The sequence below is a fragment of the Erythrolamprus reginae genome, chromosome 3 (assembly GCF_031021105.1).
Source record: "Erythrolamprus reginae isolate rEryReg1 chromosome 3, rEryReg1.hap1, whole genome shotgun sequence".
NCBI lineage: Eukaryota > Metazoa > Chordata > Lepidosauria > Squamata > Dipsadidae > Erythrolamprus > Erythrolamprus reginae.
The window spans coordinates 134,772,591-134,796,621 of record NC_091952.1 but is presented as its reverse complement, the minus strand read 5'-3'; the positions used below and the strand labels follow the sequence as shown (position 1 = coordinate 134,796,621).

The 24,031-nt window shown below is 40.4% G+C and overlaps 1 protein-coding gene across 3 annotated transcripts in view; it reads left to right on the top strand.

Annotated features, from left to right (window-relative positions):
- The window catches only part of OLFML2B (olfactomedin like 2B), a 47,981-nt gene that overhangs the window by 10,924 nt on the left and 13,026 nt on the right, over positions 1–24,031 (top strand). For 2 of the 3 annotated variants that reach the window (XM_070746756.1, XM_070746755.1), the window contains exons 3-4: positions 17,724–17,831; positions 22,510–22,671. In XM_070746756.1, coding sequence (XP_070602857.1) covers positions 17,724–17,831; positions 22,510–22,671 — 270 coding nt within the window. Of the gene's footprint in view, positions 1–11,354; positions 11,370–17,723; positions 17,832–22,509; positions 22,672–24,031 lie in introns of those variants that run through there. The other variant, XM_070746757.1, reaches the window with a different exon arrangement.

Below are 24,031 nucleotides of genomic sequence, written 5' to 3'. Positions count from 1 at the left end.
GTTTGGGCCTTCAAATCCTGGTTCCCAAGTTGTTTAGAGCTTTGAATCCAGCATATTCAGTCATGGCTAGAAAAGAAAAGGCAACCAAAGCAGCTGTTTCAGGTGTAATATTACATAGCCCACACTAGCTGGCACCTTTTCTTTTGTTCAGCTGTAATTTTCAGATCACTTTTTTCAATTTTCAATGGGCCAATTCAAAACATTTGTTAGAGAGGGTTATGCAAACATCCTTGGATCTAGACCTCAAGCTGATGACTCTCAGAACTAGGCCATTGAGGATGTGCTGCTGCCAAACCCAATTCAAAGCAATTTATCATCAACGCTTCTCAATGTCATTTAATATCTTTATTATTATTAATCTATCTAGCTTAAAGAAGGAATTGGTGAAGATTGCAAAGAAGAGCTTGTTCTTCTTTTAATATAATGCTTTCCAGCTGTTTTGTAAACTGCATGTGCATAAAAGAGCCTCTTATTATATTCCAAATAGTGTTGGAATGCAAGAAAAGTTACTGTGCAATATTTTCTGATTTTGAAATTTTAAATTGTCATAGCTGGATCATATCTGCATTGAAAAGAGAACAATCAGTTATAAGACTAGAAGATTAATGTATGAATTATGTAAAAAGCCAAGAATTTTAGAATGAATTGGATTAATCAAAAATAATTAAATACCTGGAAAACAAGATGCAGATATTGCTCTACCACATCAGAAAAGGGAGATGTAAGGAGAGAGCCATGGAAATGGCCCTGAAGGGGTTATTCAGAAACCATCATAGAAACAACAAGGGCAGAAACATTTGTTGAACCCTGGCAGAGAAGTTAATACTAGGAAGGAGCTCAGACTGGCTCCTCTTCGACTCAGAAGGTTATAAAAGGGAGGAAAGATAAAATCAGAAAACATTTACCTTTCAGATTTGCAGGATTCTATATGTTTCAGAATATAAGACACAGCAGAGTATAAAACACACCTTAGTTTTGGGTGTGGAAACAAGGAAAAAAGGCCTCTGCCTCCCAGCAATTTGCCAAGCAGCAAACAGCACAGATGATATTTTATTTATTAATTTATTTATTAGAATTTATTTATTATTTATTTATTATTTATTATTTATGAGAATATTTCATTCATTCAGATCTAGGATGTGTTATTTGAGTGTTCCCTTTATTGTTTTGAGCAGTATGTTAATCCCAGAAGTTTTCTTAAAGATAATCACACTAACTCTTCCCAATTATTTAAATAGATCTACTCCAAAGATAACTAAGTGAGGGTTTAACTTAGCTGTCTTATCTTAATACTAAAATAGGACACTGTGACGCCGCTGAGTCCTAATGAAAGCAATGCCTTCAAAAGGGACAGAGAGCAAGGCAAGCCAGTGGGGTCACTCACGAACGTGAATCCTAGAAAGTAGAAACTGGACACATTCTCTCTCTGGGTGAAGTGACATGGTGTAGAGCCATGCGCTTCTATTTATTTAGGAACATAAGGAAATGGGGTATGATTACATATACATGTCAAAATGATACATAGCTTCAAACGTATCTTTGAGTTTCTTCCTTTCCCATGCATATCAAGGAACGATCTTTTTGGGATTTCCTAAAAAGCAGATGTTAATTCACACCTAGTTTCTTTTGAAGGTTTCTTCTGGCTAATCCCTCTTAATTGTCCTTTGATAGTTTGTTTGCTTCAGGCAATGAAACTTCCCCCCTTTGATCCTATAATGTCCTGTCCTGAGTTGTAAAGCTTTTGAGATGTTTATTCTGAGCCCCTGCATTCCCAGGGATGCAGATTAGGTTTACGGCCTCTCCTTGTCCTGGGTTTATGAATCAGGGTCACACAGAGTATATATATATTTTTCTATGCTAGAATTCCAGATTAATAAAAATCCTATCCCAACATAGCTTGATATACTGCAACATCTCCTACTTTTTTATTTGAATGCAAGCACCTTATGTCGGTGCTCTGTTCTTATTATATCCATCGGATCTTCACAAAACAGTCCTAGGGGGGGTTTAAGAGGCTGAGTAGATTCATACAATACACCGTGAACAAGGGCAGAACGACACATAGAAAACAAGGAAGGAATACATTGGATAAAACAACATAACAATATAGCGGCTGAAATGATACCTATCACATACATAAAAATTACCCTTAACCATGAGCCATCAGGAAGCCATGACCATAGAGCATTCCACCAATTGGGTAATATGTCTGTGCCCATGTTGTCCAACAATTGTTTCATCCCTTTAATCTGTTCTTCCAAGGGAATAACAGTTCTGCGTTGCCAATAATGGTGAGACAAAAGTACATCTTGCTTGGAGGGGAGAACAGGAACTAGGCGGGTCAGGCTACAAACGGTTTCAGATAGGTTTGCTGGAATATAGTTGAAGGTCCTGTCACCACATGTAAAAAACCATCCTGGGGGAAGCAGAACATGACCATAGGCAAATGATACATTTTGAATGGTGGAGCAATTGCGCTTCCACATAGCAGGTGACAATTTCAAACAGCGTTGGTGGGATTGATGGGTGGTACAGTTAACAATACGGGCACACGCCACATCTCCTCCTATGGCAACGTGAGGGGTATATAATGACATTGCTCCAGAAGGGAGACGATATGACTTGGGACCCCATTCATAATACCGGGCATAATGTAGTTCCTGGGCAGTTAAAAACATTGACAAAGAGGAATCTTTAAGGAACACAGAAAGGGGGGTGCATACAGGGATCAGACAATGCCCAAGAACCATATGCATATCAACAGTTTGCGACAAACAAAATGTAGACAAGTTGGAAATATTTGCCAGACGTAGCCAAATATTGTACTCCATCCGTTGTTGCAGATCCATAGAACGTCTGGGGCGGGTGTAAGTGGGAGCACGGGAACAGGTAGGAAAAGCAATAATAAAAAATATGCACAAAAAACACAATAGAAAAATAAAAATGTGTAGAAAAAATGGCGTACATGACATTGGTCCATTTAATTTATCCCATAGAGTGAAATGGGAGGCGCGTTTGTGAATGCGCAAAACAGGGCATCCTCGTGGAGGAAAGTGTCCTGGAGGGTCAGGAAAAACTTCATCATAAGGTGGAGGTTGACGCAGTCCGGATTCCTGGATCGGCGTGGGAACAGCCTCTGTAGGTGAGGTGGACATCATTGATCAAGGATACAGCACTCAGAGAGGTCAGGGAGGGATTGCTTCTTTTCCTTAGTTTTTGGCAAAAAGGGACGCACGTGCTGGCCAGGGACCCAAAGAACACGATCTTGCAATTGCACTGCAGTGTATCCTCGGCCCCAGGTGATGAGATCTGTGGGGCCTCTCCAGGTCAGATCTGGAAGTAACCTGTAATAAACGGGGGGCCGGGGGGGCAAGGATTCATGCGTGGCAAAATGTTGCTGTGCAGCAGTAGAGAGAGCGGAGGGCCCAGTTAAGTTTAGAAAATTAAGAGTAAAAAGTACTCTGTTTAATTGGTTTTGCAAGGACGGGAGGCCCGGAGGGATTTTCTCCATTTTTAATTTTTCTAGCGCCCGTTTAACGGTTAAATTTCCCCTTTCCACCAAAGCCTGCCCCCTACAGTTAAAGGCTATGCCAAACTTATGCTTAATGCCCCAAGTATTACAAAATTGTGCAAAAGCTGAGCTTTTATAGGCGGGTCCATTATCCGTTTTGAGTTCTTTAGGGCGTCCCATCGTTGCAAAGGTGCGAATACAATGGTTGATAACATGTTTCGTGGTCTCGCCTCTCTGTGGGGAGGCCATAATAAAGCTAGAATAAGTATCAACGGAAACATGTAAATATTTCCAGGGCGCAAAAGGTTGGAATTGCGTAACATCCATTTGCCAAATTTGTGAAGCCTCAAGACCACGCGGGTTGACCCCCATGGGAATGGAGTTAGCATGCTGACTGCATGTGGGGCACTGCTGAACAATGGCCAAGGCTTCAGATTTTGAGATACTAAATTGTTTGGCGAGTGCTTTGGCATTTTGGTGAAAATAGGAGTGGCTCTCCCAAGGGGTAGGGGAGGACAGAGAAAAAACAGCAGGTGACCGTGCCGCCTTATCGGCGGTGTCATTTCCCTCAGTTAGCATTCCTGGGAAAGGCTGATGACTGCGTACATGAGCAACAAAAAAGGGGGCAGTCCTAGCCATAACTAGCTGCTGGAGAGTCAAAAACAGCCAATAAGGAGCTGTCAACTGCTGGGGACAGATAAGCATCAAAAATATTAAGAATAATCTGGGAAACATACAAGGAGTCTACAATAAGATTAAAGGGTGTATCAGACAGTTTCTGAAAGGCCAAAATGGAAGCAGCCAATTCTGCACGTTGAGCAGAGGTTTGGGCTGGGGTGTGGTGTATAACCCATTGGCCATTTCTTTGAAAAACACAGGCTCCCCTGGTTTTTGTCCCGTCAGCAAAAACAGTTAATGCCTGTGGGATAGGTTGGTCTTGCATACAGGTGTTAAAGCGGACAGGGACCAACTGAATTAATTGAATGCGAGTGTCCGCAGGTAGATGGTATAAGACCTGACCAGGCCAGTCCACAAGGGCCATCTGGAGGTCTTCACTTTGAGAAAATAAAGATTCCCACATGGGGAGAGGAAGGGGGACATAAAGTGAGACTGGCTCAAAACCTATGAGCGTTAGACAGCGGCGGCGGCCGCGAACAATTAGAAGATAATATAATGAAAAGCGAGAAGAAATAGTTTTTCGGGGTGTGTGTGGAAGATGAATCCATTCAATGATTAAGATCGATGAGGGTAACACTTGTATAATACAAGCAGTAGGAATAGAAGGAGTGTTAAGCAAAAGAAGAGACAGAGGGGTATTTTCCTGGCATCTATCCACCCATTTAACACGCAGCGCATTATTGATTTCAGCCAATGTATCCAGCTGCTCAGAGGTGAGGTGGATAAGATCTGAGGGGGAGGAGGCTCCCGCCAGGGCAGAAAAGAGGGGGGTCAACTGAGAAGTTGTGAACCCCAAGTAAGGGCGAGCCCAATTCAGCGATCCCAAATACTGCTGGAGCTGAACCAGGGTGGCAGGGGAGGGTAAAGACAAGGAGGGAAGAACAGGGGAGGAACGGGACTGGGAAAGTTTGTGACCCAGATACAGAAAGGGTTCTGTTTGCTGAACTTTTTCAGGAGCTATAGTCATGCCATTAGCAGTTAAATGTTCAATGAGAAGGAGCAGAATTTGTTGAAAAGATGGGTGAGGCATATCAGCGCAAACCATGATGTCATCCATGAAGTGGTAAAGAAGAACATTTTCATGGGCGAGGCGAAAGGGCTCTAATAGTGAATGTACTACATACTGACACATGGTAGGGCTATTTAACATGCCTTGAGGTAGAACTTTCCACTGAAAGCGAGAAGTAGGATAACTATTGTTAAAGACAGGGAGAGTGAAAGCAAACAGTAAGCGATCTTGAGGTTGCAGCAGGATAGAAAAGAAAGCATCCTTTAAATCTATTACAGCCAGTTTGAAGTTTCGTGGAATGAGATTGGGGTTAGGCAATCCACATTGTAAGGGACCCATGGGGCGAATTACTTTGTTGACAGCCCTAAGATCCTGCAAGAAACGCCAACGCCCACTTTTCTTTTTAATTACGAATACCGGAGTATTGTAAGGGCTGTTGGAGGGCTCCAAATGACCAAGACTTTTTTGCTCCTCCACTAGCGCCTTAAGAGCTGTTAATTTTTCCAATGAGAGTGGCCATTGATCGATCCAGACAGGAGAAGAATTGAGCAGTTGAAGAGAAAGCAAGGGGTCAGACATAGTTAGTTAAGGACAAGGGAAGCGTTAAACTGAGAAAGAAGATCACGTCCCCAGAGGTTGACGTGAAGAGGCAAAACAACAGGACGGATACGTGCCTTGGTCTTAGAAGAGGGGATTGTAGCTTCTATCCAAGTAGTACTAATCTGTGCACTCTGAATGCCGCCAACGCCCCTCACGGCCGGTGAAGATTGCAAAGGCCAGTCAGTGGGCCAAAGAGAGGACTGGATGACGGTGACATCAGCTCTGGTATCTAAAATACCAGAAAAGGGAATGCCATTTAGAAAAAGGGTCAGCATAGGTTTAGATGAAGAGACAGAAGAAGTGAGAAGAAGTGTATTCCATGGGTGCTCCTCATGAATGGAAAGATCATCATATTTATAAGGATCAATTTCTAGGGGTACAGGCACAACGACAGCAACATCAGAGTCTTGCTGCACCACAATGGGAGAATCTGGGATACAGACAAGAGCCAAGGAGGTTAGGTCATGGGCAGAAAGTAAAAAGGGGGAAGCAAGAACCCCTTTGGAAATAAGGTCACGATGAGGATATAGCATAAGTGGCAAGGAAGGGGGAAAAGAGAGAGACTGAACGTTTAAGGGAAGAAAGTAGACAAGACCAGGGGTCTGCATAGACACAGTTTCTGCAGCTTGAACAATTGCGGATTGGAAAAAGGTGGTGGATTTACCAGGTTCTATCACCCCAACCGGTGATGTGAGGATGGCAATGGGCTGGGGCTCCTCTGGGCGTTCCTCACCCAAATGAATGGAGTCCCGTTCAGGGGGTAGGGATAAGGCAAAATGAGAAGTGGCCTTGAGAGTGGGGCTAGCCACATGCCCCGAACCTAGTTTCCCGAAATTGGTTGGACATTGCTAGGAGAAAGATTAGGAATATAGTTGTGGCTGGCACGGCATTCACGGGCCCAGTGACCACGGCCGCCGCATTTAGGGCACGGGGTTTGTGGTCGCGCACCTGTGGTTTGAAGGGCAGCACCACCGCCCGGGGCACGGCACTGGTTTCGATAATGCCCATAGCGCTTGCAATTGAAGCAGGCACCTGCCCTGGGGTGGGAAGAAGAGACCTGCAAGGCAGAAATGGCAGAGGCCATGAGTTCAGCCTGATAGGTAAGAGAGCCTACTCGAGCTGCTTTTTGCAAATAATCAGCCAGGCTTTTTGTGGTATCTCCACGAAGCGGTTCAAGAACTCGCTGACAATCTACATTGGCATTCTCATAGGCTAAACGTAACAACACTTCTTGCCATGCGTCAGAATTGTTAATATCCCGCTTCAAAGCCTTTTGCAATCGTTCAATGAAAGTGTCATAGGCTTCAGAGGGGCCCTGACGAATAGTAGTGAAGGAAGAAGCAGACTTAGAAGCAGGATCATCTATCTTAGAAAAGGCATGAAGGGCACACTCATTAATGAGAAGAATACAAGCCAAGTTAGTAGTTAGCTGTTGTTGTTCAGTCAGGAACGCACCTTCCCCTTTAAACTGGTCCAGTGGGAATTGCCCATTTTGGGCATGTTTTTCCTCACATTTTTGGTAGAAGAGAGACTTCCAAATTACAAATTGAGTGGATGTTAGACATGCCTCTGCAAATGTCTTCCAATCCATAGGAAGAAGGTGATAAATTGCAGTAAGATTTTTTAAAACAGCCTGGCAATAGGCAGAGGTAAGACCATAATCATTGATAGCTTCTTTTAAGTTCTTCAAGACCTTATAGGGAATGGCCCTATAATGCGGGGCATTACCCCCAAAATCAACAGGGAATTGGGAAATAGTTTCAAGATCTTCTGGAGAAAGAGATGGGTCAGTCAGGGCGGAAGCAAGCCCTTGTGCAACCGCACTGCCAGAAGAAGGATCCGAGCAAAGAGGGGAGGTGAAGTAAGCAGAAGCAGGATTTTCCTGGGAAGGTGTAAGTATAGGAGCAGAAAAATCCTGAGAAGGCATAGGCACGGGATCTGGGGGGGGGGCATGGATTGAGGAAGGCAGGGGTCGATGAGGGAGGGGGAATAAGATGGGGGGGGTGCCGAAGGCTTGGTGGGATGAGCAATAGAGAGGTTGGAAGGAGGGGGGGGATCAAAGTTGTGAAAGCGGAGGGCAGCAAGGACAGCCTTCCAAGTTAGAAGAATTTTTGCAGGAGCACAAGGTTCCTGGTAAAGATACGTACCTATCTTAATCCAAACGGCAGGCTTTAATGAGCCGTGAGGAGGATAAGAGGGACAATGTTTCCAGACATAAGTTAAGAGTTGGCGTAACTCACGTTTAGTAGGGAAAAGAAAGTTTTTTCTTAATTTAGATTCAAAAGCTCTGAGAATTTGCCCAAGTTCCTTTACATGAAGGTCCCTTTTCCTAGACAAAACCACTCCCATACTTACGAGAATCGTCCGTTCCTTTCCTGACGAACGACGGAATGCGCAGATAAGCGATGAGAGTCTCAGGCACGTGACGATCGCATCGGCACGCCGAGGTAACAGGATAAACCTGCCCGCATTCTCCACCACTTGTGACGCCGCTGAGTCCTAATGAAAGCAATGCCTTCAAAAGGGACAGAGAGCAAGGCAAGCCAGTGGGGTCACTCACGAACGCGAATCCTAGAAAGTAGAAACTGGACACATTCTCTCTCTGGGTGAAGTGACATGGTGTAGAGCCATGCGCTTCTATTTATTTAGGAACATAAGGAAATGGGGTATGATTACATATACATGTCAAAATGATACATAGCTTCAAACGTATCTTTGAGTTTCTTCCTTTCCCATGCATATCAAGGAACGATCTTTTTGGGATTTCCTAAAAAGCAGATGTTAATTCACACCTAGTTTCTTTTGAAGGTTTCTTCTGGCTAATCCCTCTTAATTGTCCTTTGATAGTTTGTTTGCTTCAGGCAATGAAACTTCCCCCCTTTGATCCTATAATGTCCTGTCCTGAGTTGTAAAGCTTTTGAGATGTTTATTCTGAGCCCCTGCATTCCCAGGGATGCAGATTAGGTTTACGGCCTCTCCTTGTCCTGGGTTTATGAATCAGGGTCACACAGAGTATATATATATTTTTCTATGCTAGAATTCCAGATTAATAAAAATCCTATCCCAACATAGCTTGATATACTGCAACAGGACACTGTTACATTTCAGATTATACTTATACTTTTACAGATCTTTAAAATTGATGTGGCTTTCTGAAAATATTCTCTGCTATTTAAAGGAAGATACAATAGCACTGGGCCTCTTCAGATCAAGCATTTATTTTAAAAAGCTTCTTCATTTTGTTAAGTTGTCTAGAACAACTTAATAAGTCTAATAATTTGAACATTCTATAGGCATTTATAATTGTTTACTCACCTCCTTGCAGCAAAAAGCAAACAGCCAGTTTCAGCACAGTCTGATCCCTCCAGCACTTTGCCTCCCTGCAGCTTTAATTTCACTTTCATTTTAGCAGGTGGGCTTGCCTGCAACTTCAATCAGTGAGTGTCGGGAGGTAAATAATCAGTGGCTTTTGCTAAGCAGGCTCTGCTACTGTTTGCTGCAAGGAGGTAAATTGCTGGCAGGCAGAGACCAAACAGTGGGGGTGGATGGGTGGGGTTATGTTCGGTGTATAAGACACATCCAGGTTTTCACCCACTTTGGGGTAAAAAGATGTGTCTAATACTCCAAAAAATATGGCATGTCAATAATTTATACATCTAGAATTCCTATGGAGTCAGTCTTTGATCTAGTCTCTCTCTCTCTCATAGGGTGATCAAGTAGATCAAGTATTTATTTAAAAAACCCAAAACCACAGAAATGTACTCCTCTCTATTTTTATAAGTGCATAAAACCATGTGTGTGGAGGCTTTGCAGGTGCAATGCAGGTTGGAAAGTTTTTGCGGGAATGTGCAAGAGATGCTGTGCAGGTCAGGGAGGGCTCAAGGTGATGTGTAAGGGGTCCCACACAGGTCAGGGAAGGGACATGGGGTTGCAGTGTGGGTCAAGAAAGGTGCATGGGGTTCATGGCATGTGAATCAGGGAAGGCATTCAGGCTTGCAATATGGTCTGGAAAGGAGTATGTGAAAGGTGCAGCACAGATCAGGCAGAGTGCGCTGGGAAACATGAGTAGCTGGCACAATGCAAATGAAGGGCTGAAGAGTTATGGAGAAGACTTACCTAAGCAATTTGCAAACCTTCTCCATTGCCAATGCTCCCTGTCATCTTCCACAAGCAAAAACCCTGCTTATGGAAAACTGGCAGCCAGCTTTGGAAAGGATGATCGTGTGACCATGACTGACTGTGGCAGTGCAGTAGCACTGAAGCAGTAGCAGCAGTGTGGTGCTGTGGTAGATAATGGATAGAAATATTCTATGTGAAAAGCAATGTTATGGATCATATTACCCCTAAAGACATTGAAATAAATACTATTGCTTCTTTACTGGTGTTTAGTGTACCAGTTACTTAGATCCTCAGATCCACTGCAACAGGTTATATTAAATTATGATTACTTGTTCTGTAACTGTCACAGTTGAGCTATTATATTTATAGCTTTCATCAAAATTGTTTCATGTGTAATGTTTAACAATATTTCTATACCGCCCAACTCCAGCTAACAACATAAAAACAGTATGAAATACTTTGTATGCAAAGTGTGCTAATTAATGGAGAATGATGGGGGGGCGGAGCCAGCGGCGGAGCTGAACGGACGGTGTGGAGCGGGGCTCCGTTAAACACCTCCGTTTTTATAGGTTCTCTTTGGCCCCCGAGGGCCACAGATCCTGCGATCAGGGGTCTGACGGATTGGGGGTGACGCTAGTTTGATTCTGTGGCGGCAGCCCGATCGACGGAGCGTTCAAACCCCTCTACGAGTGAGTGCCTGTAAGCTAGGAGCAACATGGCGGCCTAGAGAGCTCCCAGCTGGTCATTACTATTCGGCGACTAGCGGAGGCGAACGAAACGGTGGAGTTGACTCTCAACATACCAGTCTGCGATCGTACTGGAGATTTATAACCGGAGAACTTTCTTTTCCCCTCTTTTGGGCAGCGTCTTTTGAGCTTAATATCCTAATAGCTCTGACAAGAGAAGGAGAAAGAGGATCTGTCATCTCCCTCTTTCCGGCCGGCGGCGACCTAGCGTTTTTGGGTCTTAACAATCTCCGACAGTCTTCTTCGTTTATTAACACCATAAAAAGCTTTTACAACACAGTATGAAGATCTGACGTCCCAGAGGGATTCCCTATCGTCTTAGAAGAGCTCCCGTTTTGTCTTCCTTTATTTCTTTATTTCTAAACCCATCTAGAGGCTCCGATTCATCAGCGTGACTTAGCTACTTCCTGGTTCCTGTTTCTGCTTCGATCTTCCCCTTTGTTGCCGAGTCACAGTCTGGCCTCAATTTTTAACTCAGGGAAGCTGGCAGCAAGGAAGGAATTGCTTCACAACCCCCCACACAACCCAGACTGATTTTGTGAAGCTTCAGGATTGCAACAGGACCGGATCAACCCCAATTCACAGCTGTGATAGATGATCTTTGGATTGAGCAAGCTAATTTCGACCATATTCAATTAACTCTTTACTTACCTAACCAATCTAACGTATTGCTATCCACCTGACTATATTTGATAACTAATACAAGGTATCTATATTGTTCAATAACCGTTCTATAACTCATAACTTATAATTTATAATCTTACAATTTATATTAAATTTATACTTAATATATTGATTAATTAAAAAAATTCACTGTACTTACTTTAAAGAATTTTCTGCCCTTAATAATTACTATACGTACTATAATAGGATACTAACTGCTACCAAGTGTATCACCTAAATAATCACTGTATATATTAACTGATATTTAAAATTTATTGAACTTATTGTACTTATTTTAATGAATTAATCATCTAACTAACTATCTAGTGTACCATTTAACTATTACTGTACATATTAACTGAATTTAAGCTCCCCATGTATAGAATAATCTGTTAGGAGTCCATTAACTCATTGATTTCCTTATAGGCTATTTGATTATAATACTAACCCCTTAAGTGATTCTCTCTTTGGATATATATATATTAAGTACAAAGTTATCATAGTTTAACAAAAGGAATATTAGATAAGATTTACGCATTATATTATTCTGATTAAGTTTATATGTATTATTCTATCTAGTGATTTTCTTTGGGTATTTTGTAAGAGATAATTTTTTTTTTTCAGAAACTAAATTCAATCAAGTCTAGGCCTTATTCTCTTAATAATCTATACAATATATATAAGTAATCAATATAAAACCGGCTTGATCCTGTCCCTTCGCCTCTTCTTCCCTTCCTTTTTCTCTTTCACTAGAAAGAAGAACCACTCTTATAATCTATATTCATATAAAACAACTGAAATTAACCTATCTTATTACTTTCTTATTCACTTTCTCTCCTTCTACCTCTTTTAACTGGTTATAACTTTCCATTGCTATTTGTACTAGGGCCTTTTGATAGATTTATCTGGAACCGCCCTCTCGCTTCTATAACAACTAAAAGTCCAGCAGTATATACTATTTAAATTAAACTCTGGATCGGACCATAAGACAATTATACAAGTGGGCTAGTTGGTGGTCCATCGGAAAAATGACAAGCCTTTCAAATTTGTCCAGAGTGGGTTCTGGGAGGAAACCAACCAATCAATCAACTTCAGCCATACCGAGTCCCTCTACTCAGAGATCTCTGGAAGATATGCTTCCCAGAGAAAGATCTAGCTCATATAAAGACCTTCAAGCCACTCTCCTTCAAATGCAGGAGCTAATGCTTAAGAACCACCAAGATATCAAAAAAGAGCTAGGTGAGGTTAGAAATGACACAGCAGAGCTAAAAGAGAGGATGCAAAATATGGACAAAAGGCATGAGGCTTTTGAACAGCAAATGATTAAACAAGATAAAAGGATTCAAGATCTAGAAGACAAAATAGACCAGGACCATAAACAATTGGAAGACCTGACAGACAAACTAGTCCTTGCCAACAGAGAACTTGAAAATACAGTGATACAATTAGAGAGCGAGAAAGCGAATCAATATCTTAGATTCCAAAATCTCAGGGAGGAGAAAAGTGAAGACCTACCAGACACTATGGCCGATATTCTTTCAAAAGCTCTGGGCATTGAAAAGGATACAATGCTCAACGAAATAGATGAAGTTTATCGGATAAATACCAATTACGCCAGACGCTATAACCTCCCCAAAGAAGTACACATCAAATTCGTTAAAAAATCGGTTAGGGACGAAATATTGCACAGAGCTAGGGATGACCCCATAGAATTCAAGGGGAGACAATTGGTAATCCTTAAACAAGTTCCAAAACACATCAGAGATCTACGTAGACCCTACACCTTTTTGTCAGCCAAACTGACCAGACACAATGTAAACTTTAGATGGCTGGTCCCCGAGGGCATGCTAGTGACCTGGCAAGACAGGAAGCTAAAAATCGATTCGGTCGAAAAGGCAGAAGAATTTTACGATAAAAACTTCCCCACTGATCGGTCCTCCGATAGACAAGAGACGAAAGAAACAAGGAACCCCCAACCAACCAGTCCACCATCCACAGAGCAGACCCTACTTAGTTTGGAGGGAAGTCAGGCCACTGATAGTTTAACCTCAGGTAATAATGGCTATACAGGATATCCAAAGGAAACAAGAAGTACTAGGGCAACAAGACCTAAATATAGATAACCTAAACCTGGCTCAGGAAAAACCAAATAAGGGAATCGAGTTATATACAATTAATATAAATGGACTGAATGCCCCCCAAAAAAGGAATCAAATTTTAAATAAAATTGCTAAATTAAACTTCGACATCATTGCAATGCAAGAAGTCCATATTAAACATAAATTTGAACATCTACTCCAAAGAAATAAACTTGGGAAGTTATTTACATCTTTGGCCGCAGAGAAAAAAAGGGGTGTAATATGCTACATCAATTCGAACATCCAAGCTAAATTGAAATACAAAGATAGGGAGGGCAGAATTTTAATCTTAGAATTAAATATAGAACGAGATACAATAACACTAATTAATATCTACGCTCCGAATGAAGGCCAAGAAAGATTTTATAAAAGACTGTTAAATATAATTAAAGAGCACTCCACAGACAATATCTGTCTAGTAGGAGATTTTAACGGTATAATTAATCCCGAACTGGATTATAAAAATGACAAGATGACCAAACAAAAGAAAAGAACATTACCGAAAGCTTTCTTTGAATTAATTAAAGAACTAAAATTGAAAGACAGTTGGAGAGATAGAAACCCCAATCTTAAAAAATATACCTTCTATTCCGATAGGCACCAATCTTGGTCAAGATTAGATATGGTTTGGGTAACAACAGAAATTAATACCAAAATTTATTCGACAGAGATTGATTCCAGTTACATCTCAGACCATAATGCACTCAAAGTAATTTGGAAAGGATCTAAACAGTGTTGCAGATGGTCTCTTCAAAAATCCATATTAACTCAGGAAGAGTTTAAGGTAAAATTCCAAACTGAAATGAACTATTTCTTCCAAGAAAACCCCAAAGATCATACAAATCTTCAAAATGTTTGGGACACAGCCAAAGCTGTTATCAGAGGGATAGCGATTTCATATATGGCCAAAGAATTTAAGCTAAAAAAGCAGAAATCGGCTAAATTAGAGGAAGATTATAGGGCCTTAGAAGAAGAACTCCAGAAATTTCCCCCAAAAAAAGAAATTAAACAAAACATGCTACAAATCAAACATCAACTAAATCTAATAGATCAACAAAATTTGGCACAACAAATTAAAAGAACTAACCAATATAATTTTGAAAATGCCAATAAACCTAGCAAATGGTTAGCCAATAAACTCAGAAAGCAAAAAGAAAAGAATCTAATAAATTGTCTTAAAAACAAAAATGGGGAACTATGTCACGACCTGGAAAGGAAGAAAAAGATCGCTGGCGATTTCTACAGCAAACTTTACGAGTATGCCGATATTACACAAAATAACACTCAAGAGCTAAAAATGCAATAAATTTTAGAACAGGCCAAACTTCCTAAAGTTCCACAAGATATGGTCAACATAATAAATAAACCGATCACTGACACGGAATTAAAAGAAGCAATTAAAAATCAAAAAAACAATAAAGCACCAGGGCCGGATGGGCTTCCCGTAGAACTATATAAAGATCTGCCTATAGAAATGGAAAAGGCCCTGTTAGAAACACTGAATGAGGCCTTAGATAGAGGTAAAATCCCAACTTCATGGACAGAAGCAAACCTAGCGTTAATTCCAAAAAAAGATACAGACCATACAGACATATCTAACTATCGCCCGATCTCTCTTTTAAACGCCGATTATAAAATCTTCACTTCTATCCTAGCGAATAGAATCAAAGGATTTCTAAACCATTTTATACATTCGGACCAAAATGGTTTTCTTCCCGGGAGACAGCTTAAAAATAATATCAGAATTGTGTTAGACACACTGGAGTATTATGAAGTTCATAACGAAAAACAAGTGGCGCTAATTTTTCTTGATGCCCAGAAGGCTTTCGACAATGTGTCCTGGAAATTCATGATTAAACAACTAGAATATATGGAATTTGGTCCCAAATTTATAAATGCAATAAAAGCCATCTACTCTGTCCAATCAGCCTATATTATTCTCAATGGGGACACATCGACAAAAATCTCTCTTTACAAGGGTACAAGACAAGGATGCCCACTCTCCCCTTTATTATTTATCTTAACCCTTGAAGTACTAATGAGAATTATTAGAGACAAGGAAGATATAAGGGGATTAAATTGCAAGAAAGAAACCTATAAACTCCAAGCTTTTGCAGACGACCTGGTATTCATTTTAGAAGATCCTTTAGACTCAGGTCCCAAATTATTAGAAGTCCTGGAAGATTATGGTGCAGTGGCAGGCCTCAAAATAAATAAAACCAAAACCCAAATTCTAACCAAAAATATGCGACAATCACAGAAAGATATATTATCAGCTAAATTGGACATTCAAATAACTACAAAAATTAAATACCTCGGCATCAATTTGACAAACAGAGTGTCTAGCTTAAAATCAAACAACTATGATACTCTAATAGACCAAGTACAAACAGACCTGTCAAAATGGAGGAACTTACAACTTTCCCTACTTGGGAGGATTGCAGCCATCAAACTGAATATATTACCCAAAATTCTGTTTTTATTTCAAACAATCCCCATACAATTAAAACAGGTTTTTTTTAATAATCTGACTAAAGAAACTAACAATTTCATTTGGCAAAACAAACGCCCCCGAATTCGACTGAAATATTTACAAGGTAAGAAAGAAGAGGGAGGACTGGCTCTTCCAATCTGGAAGGATTACTATATTGCCGCTTCCTTGGCATGGACAAGAGAGTGGATGAGTCTAACTAATACTAGACTTCTTAGTTTAGAAGGCCACGATCTCCATTTAGGGTGGCACTATTATCTCTGGGACGAAAAACCGACAACCCATAAATATTTCTCTAACCATTTGATAAGGAAATCACTAATCAACACTTGGAAAAAAATTAAAATTAAATTATATAAAGGAACCCCCATGTGGTACGCCCCGTTAGAAGCCTACGTACATCCAAATTTATATAAAAGAAACAATATAATAAGATATAATGACATTCTAAACTCAAATGGAACAATTAAAACAAGGCTAGAACTAGAAAATTTGGGTCAAAAAGTGGAATGGTGGGAATACCTCCAGATCCAATCTAAATATAACAAAGACAAAAAAATATCTGGGATAAGGAAAAATGCCCTTCTAGACAAGCTATGTATAGGCCCTCAAGAAAAGCTAATTAAAAATTTCTATTGTTACTTAACTTACAATGATTTGGACAACTTTAATATAAAAATTAACGTTAAGAAATGGAACCTGGACCTCAAAAACGAAATTAAAGAGGAGGAGTGGCAAACACTCTGGACTAGGAATTATAAATTGACTATCGCCACTTCCTATAAAGAAAACTTGATCAAAATGTATTATCGATGGCATATTACCCCAATCAAGCTAACTAAATCAAACAACAAACTCTCTCCAAATTGCTGGAAATGCCAACGAGAATTGGGCACCTACTTCCACTTATGGTGGCAATGTACCAAAGCAAATTTATTTTGGAATAAGATCGGAATTTGGATCGATGAAATGTTAAATTTAACACTTGACAAAACTCCTGAATGCTTTTTATTGGGCATAATCAGACAAAATCTATCGAAATCCCAAGTACACCTAATCATTCATTTAGTAACCGCAGCTAGACTTTCATATGCGCAGTGGTGGAAAAACGAAGAAGTACCCCCAAATGAAGTAATAATTTAAAAAATATTATACTGTGCAGAAATGTCAAAATTGACTTCACAAGTTAGAAATGAATCCTCGGCTACGTTCAACGAGTGTTGGGACCCTTTTTATAACTGGTTAGGAAGCAAAAGCGTGAACAATAGGCTATAAGATTGTGATTTTTGACTACACTTCGAACTGTCACAAATCTGGTATAAACCATTTTATTATCTCATAAAATATCACGAGACGTTATATATATTTAGATATGTAGATTTAATATTATCTGTTAACTTCTCCGCAATGTGTTTATTTCAACTCTGGCATTGAACCCTTCTGATACAATCCTCGAAACATGGTAATGAGCATATACAATTTGACCCAATTTTCGTTCTCAATACAACTCCCCCGTTTACTCGCCGACACTTTTACTCGTTATGTCTATAGGTTTTTCTTTTGTTTTTCTTTTTTTTCTTTTTTTTTCTGTACTGTCTGTCCTTATGTTTCGAATTGTATCTTATGTTGTATTATATGATGTAAATGTTTTCATTTTAATAATAAAACAATTTATTAAAAAAAAAAGTGTGCTAATTAATGGAAAGCAAACCTAAAGTACGGTATGTATAACTGTTACATAATCACAGCATTACTATCTGTTTTGCAGCTTGCAGCTGTCATTGAGATGCTAGAAAATGCTTTCTATGGTTTAGACTTGCTAAAACTGCATTCTGTTACAACGAAACTTGTGGGTCGTGTGGAGAAACTGGAAGAGGTAAGATGAATTCCATCTCCTTTGGGGATTATCTTAACCATCACTTTATGGCTGATATACAGAAATAAAACAAGTTTACAGCCCTATTCCATAAAAAAACTTCCTCTGACGTATTATTTATATTGTAGAGTGAAAAAAAAATTATTGTATGTAGGATTATGCTGAGTTGGAGAATGATGTAGGTTGACATGTTGCAAATCAAAGCTATTAGTAATAGAAACTACTAAAAGCTAAAGTCACTATATTTCATAGCCAAAATCTGGAACATAATCAAGTCATGGTTGGCCATTTAAAAGTTCTTCTCCTTCAGCATGAGAATTAAAACAGGTGACACCTATAAACTGTAAACTGCTAGGTTTTCTAAATACCAGAATGTCTGGAAATAATTCAGCAGGTGAAGTTTTGTTGGTTATTAAAAGCATATTTAACAACTCAATAAATATGAAACAACTGTTTTTTCACTAAGCAAAAACCATACTGTTAATAACAGGCTTAATAATGGGAAACCATTTCAAATTTAACATCAAATTCTAATTTTACATTTTCTTATACTTTGGAGTGAGATTTTTTTTTTTAAAGCACTAGAGGTCTGCAGGATGGTGACTAGAATGCATTTTAGAGAGATCAGTTTGGGCTTATTTTTCCTCTTTTGAGAGGACTTACATTTTACAAAACAAAGTGATTAGTTACGTATATGTTATGAGCTTTACTATATGTCTTCTTTCATAAATGGGTGGAAAATGACTGACTACTACTTGTCAATCATGGACGGATAGCAGCAGTAGTGAATTATACTTACCTTTGCTACCAGGTCGGGAGTGGGGGCATGCAGGCACAACGTTCTGCACTTGCGCAGAGCATTTTTAATGACGTCCGGGTGGAGAGGCAGAGCTTCCTGCTGCCACCACTACCGGTTTGCCATACCAGGTCAAACCAGTAGTAGCCCACCACCATTGCATAGCAAGACATTAAAAAATGCATGATTTTTTCCATGCTGGGTATGTGCACACCTGCCTTTTAATTGATTTTGCCTTTAATTATAGTTTTATTTGGACCTACTATGAGAACTAGGTAGTAGGATTAGTAGTAGGATTGTCATTTTTTGATGATTTGAATCATCTGGTTAAATTGAATTTTGGACACATTGAGCAGCAATTGGCTGCGGAAAATATATGGATGTAAGTTAAGATGTGAGCATAAAGAAATCTCAATCCAATCTGTTATAGTGTAAATTGGCCTTGAACCCTTTTGCCAGCCTTCCCCAGTCTGGTATCCACCAGATGTGTTGGACCAATTCTCACAATTCACAATCAGAGGTAATGATTCATTTATCTAGAGCAGTGTTTCCCAACCTTGGCAACTTGAAGATATTTGGACTTCAACTCCCAGAATTCCCCAGCCAGCATTTGCTGGCTGGGGAATTCTGGGAGTTGAAGTCCAGATATTTCCAAGTTGCCAAACTTGGGAAACACTGATCTAGAGGACACCAGATTGGCAGTTCTGTATTATTCAGACATGCTGGCTACAGTTGGAAATACCTGTGCCCAATTTAGATGGGAGCATCTGTGTTTTTTCAGAGGTGTTTGATCTGATCACAGTGCTCATATCTTAACATACACCTGGCTTGGGTTATTGTAATGGGCACTGTGTACAATTTGCTTTGAAAAGTATCTGGAAATTTACAATTGGTGCAGAATGTAGTAGCCAGATCATTAACCGGAAATGTCTTTGAGGATCATGTTACTCTGTTATTAAAATAACTACACTAACATACACTACATTTCTCAGTTTAATTCAAAGTGTTATTTATGTCCCTTAAAGCCCAAATTGCTGGCTTCCATATGAGTCTGCCTGATTATTATGATAGTCTAGGGAAGCATTTATGGCTTTTTAGCCAATTTCTGTGCTGAGTAAAGTTGGAAGAATAGCTGACTGTGATATTCTGTCCCTAACTATGTTTATCTGGTTCCCATGTGGGTGGCTTTTGAGTCCTGCTTAAGTCCGGCCTTGGAGCTATCATGCTTCCTTTCACTGCTTAAAAATATTTTGCCAATTTTGTGTCACTGATAATTGTTAATTTTTTATTTGAACTTTGATATTTTATTGTTTTTACTGTCATATTTGTGTTTGCTCTTGCTGCTAGCTACAGGCAAGACCCCTAGGGAAAATGATGGCAAGAATAGGAGATGAATTAGGTAGACCCACAATCTGATTCTGTAAAACTCAGTTCCAACTTTCTGGGCAGCTTTTGTCAGCTCATAGCCTGATAAAATTGAATTATACCCTGGAGTTCTGTCAGAGGAATAATATGCTGAATTGCAGCATCACTCCCAGAGTAGTGAATTGTCCATCATAGGGAGCCTTCAAAAAGGTTTGAACAGCTATTTGTCCAGAATACAATAAGATGTCCAGCCTCGGGCAGGGGGGTTAGTCTAGAAGATCTCCAAAATTCCTTGCAGCTCTATGATTCTATAAACTGATAATAGCAAACTAAATGTACAGTAAATTTTACATAGTTTAAATATTATTGTAAGCATGAAATTTTTGTTCCTGAAAGTGGTGCTTACTGCAAATTGCACTTTTTGGGCTAAAAAGAGCCAGAGACAGGATGACTTCCAATAGAAAACAGTCCTGTCTGGGTTGGGAGCAGAATTTAAGGTGAGTCTCTTTGAGCGCTGTTTTCCTCTTCAAAACAAAAGTGGCTTGTATGGCAGCATGTTTATTTTTTTAAAAAATCACAGCAGCAACAACAAAATAGATTGTTTCATAGTTTAGTTGTTACAATAAGGAAGACCAGTACAGACCAGTTGAAGACCAGTTGAAGATAGATGCTAGTGCTCTCCAAAGAGTTTGGAGTTTAAAGAACAGGCCAGATTTCAGGGAGAGAATTTCTTGTTTCTCAGATGCCACCCCTTGCCCCATTCTCTTACGAGTTAATTTTTGACAGTAGGATAGTTGATGTAGATTATCTGCATTTTCCCCACATCAAAAAGTAATTGTGCTGCCGCCTTCCAATAGAAATGGAATTGCAGCCTTTCAGAGAAGCCATTTCATCTCATGAACTATAAAATATCCATCTCTACGAGACAAAATGAACAATGTAAGAGTTCCAAATAGCATCCAAAAATTAAATCAGAGTCTGAGGCATGGCCTTCCTCAAAGTTCTGATTTATTAACAGAGTAATGTTAGCACATCTTGGAGAAACCCAAATTTAAAGTCCACTGGGTTTCTCCACCCAGTTTAAAATTCATTCCCTTGTTCCCACACCCACAAGTTCATCACATGGCCCAGTCTGGTTCTGCCAGTGTGTCGGATCCTCCCATTAACCTCTGAGCAGATGCTGAACAAAGGATGACCTTGAGTATCTAGAAAGAATTTGTTATGACTACTTCTCTACCCCGTCATGCAACAGCCCCTTCTAAATTCCCACAGTACTTATACATTCTACATTCTATTATGTGGCAGTCCAAAGTCTCCAACTAAACTGATGGCTTCAGCCTGACACACACACTGTCTTTCATGATAAAGTATTGCTGTTTTTGTTAAAATGCCACAAGGGTCCTTGATTATTTTAAGGCCACAATCAAGCTTTTGCAGTTAAAGTATGTTGTAGGAGCGGTAGATGTATAGTTATATACAATATAATGGGGTGTGTTTCAGCCTTCAGGTAATTCCACATAGTTTTGGGGTTTACGCCTTTTAGTAGCAAACTTAACAGGACTTTTTAAAATGTTGGGTAAATGAACCCCTGGCTGAATTCCACCATCCCATGTTGCCAGCCAACTGGCCATGGGGAGACAGCAAAAATGGCAATCACCCCCCAGCCCATCCATATATAAGAACTCCAGTTGGCCGCTACAGATGGGCCATGGGAAATTCCAGAAGGGGCTAATCAGTGTGAGAGATCCTGCCAATAGGAAATTACCACCTACCCTGCAGCTTGAGGGGAAATGCTGCAAAGTTGTTTGTGCTGTGTTTCCTTTGTAGCAGGAGATGCACCAAAAGTTAATTAGCTTGGCTTCCTAGTCCCCAAGACATAGTGAGAACATGTGTTGAAAAGTTTTAGGCAGATATTGCATGCTGAATTTAGGAAGCAACAGCATGCAGGGATGCTTCAGTTGTCAGGAATGCTATGCCACATTCTGGCATTGCATTGTTTGACCCATGGGAACAATTAACATTTAAAGGAACTGTTGATAGATCTGGTGTCCTTTTAGAAATAGAGCTTGACTCCTCTTGAAAATAATAGATGACTATGTGCCATTTACTGCCTCACAGGTATAAGCGTATATTGTATTGAACTGCTGCTGTTACAATTTGGGCAGAAGGGAGATAATAAATAGCAGGCGCTGAGTGGAACTGAACTGGTCCTGCTTCATTTCATTGATACTCACCGGCTTCCCTAAATTTAACATATTTGTGTATTTTTAAAACATTAAAGGGAAAGTGATTACATTCCTCCTTTTTCTGGCTATTGGCTGGACTGGGCTCTCTCCCTCCCACCCACCCCTGTTTCTGGAAATTCAAGGCAAATAACCATTGAAAGCAGAAGGAAAACCCAGAAACAAGAGTATCTATGATATTACATTGCCTCCGTGCCTAACACAAATTAATAAAGTATTGAATGTATTCCAGGTATAAATGATTTTTACTTTCTCATTTTGAAACATATTCTAGAAAACATCTATAAGCCTTCCGAAAGACAATAAACAGAAGAGACAGAATGCAGAAGAAAGTTTTCAGGAGGTGGATATTGATAATACAATTAATTCTTCTAACAATCATGCTGACAGCCAAAGTTCATTGCAGAGGGATGCTGCAGCTTACACACTCACAGAGGTAAGGCATACAACTCAATCAGACTTATTTTTATTTATTTATTTATTATTTAGATTTGTATGCCGCCCCTCTCCGCAGACTCGGGGCGGCATACAGGTTCGCCTGGTGCACCAGTTGTAGCCCAGCCCCTCTGAACATTAGAAATATCCCTTACAAATAAAGTCAGAATCCTGTTGCCCTCATTTTAAAATCTACAGTTCTGTGAAGAGCCCACTTAGTCCAATTACAGGGAATTTTTTAAAGGGAAACATTTGAGCAATGGATAACTGGATTTGAACCCACCCTTTGGATTTATGTAGATGGCTAATATCTTTGTGATTTAGAGTTAGCTTCAGAAATAACACAATGAATTTCTAGTCCATCTAAATAATATCTCCTAACAACACTATTCAGATTATTATGGAGATTGGACAATATAGCCAACTTGTATTTTTGAATATTTTGGCCAGTCAAGGAAAAGATCGAGGATTATCTCTGAGTGAGATCCTCCATGGGCACGGGGTGAGTTACCATCAGTATGCTGATGATACTCAGCTATACATGTCCACCCGTGTCCACTCAGTGAAGCAGTGGAAGTGATGTGCCAGTGTCTGGAGGTTGTTAGGGTCTGGATGGGTGTTAACAGGCTCAGACACAACCCTGACAAGACGGAGTGGCTGTGGGTTCTGCCTCGCAGGGATACCACCATCTATCTGTCCATTAGTCTGGGGGGGGGACTTTTGACCCCCTCAGAGAGGGTCTGCAACTTGGGCATCCTCCTTAATCCACAGCTGATTTTGGGCCATCATTGTTCGGCTGTGGCGAGGGAGGCGTTTGCTCAGGTTCGCCTGGTGCACCACCTGTGGCTCTATTTGGACAGGGAGTCTCTACTCACAATCATTCATGCCCTTATCACCTCGAGGTTCGATTACTGCAATGCTCTCTACATGGGGCTACCTTTGAAGAGTGTTCAGAAACTACAAATCGTGCAGAATGCAGCCGCTTGAGCAGTCATGGGCCTCCCAAGGTATGCCCATGTTTCTCTAACACTCTGCGGACGGCATTGGCTGCTGGGCCAGATTACTTGCGGGACCACCTTGTGCTGCATGAGTCCCAACAGAGTCGGTCTTCTCCAAGTCCCGTCAACTAGACAATATTGCTTGGCGGGTCCTAGGGGAAGAGCCTTCTCTGCGTGGGCCCCGCCCCTCTGGATACAGCTCCCCGCTGGAGATTCGTGCTGCCCCCCCACCTTTCACAAGACTCACTTATGTCACCAGGCTTGAGGCAATTAGACCTCAGCCTCCTGGCGGATGAATGTTTGGATGGCTGCTGTTTGAATGGGTATGACTGTTTTTTAACACAACTGGGGATGTTTGATTGT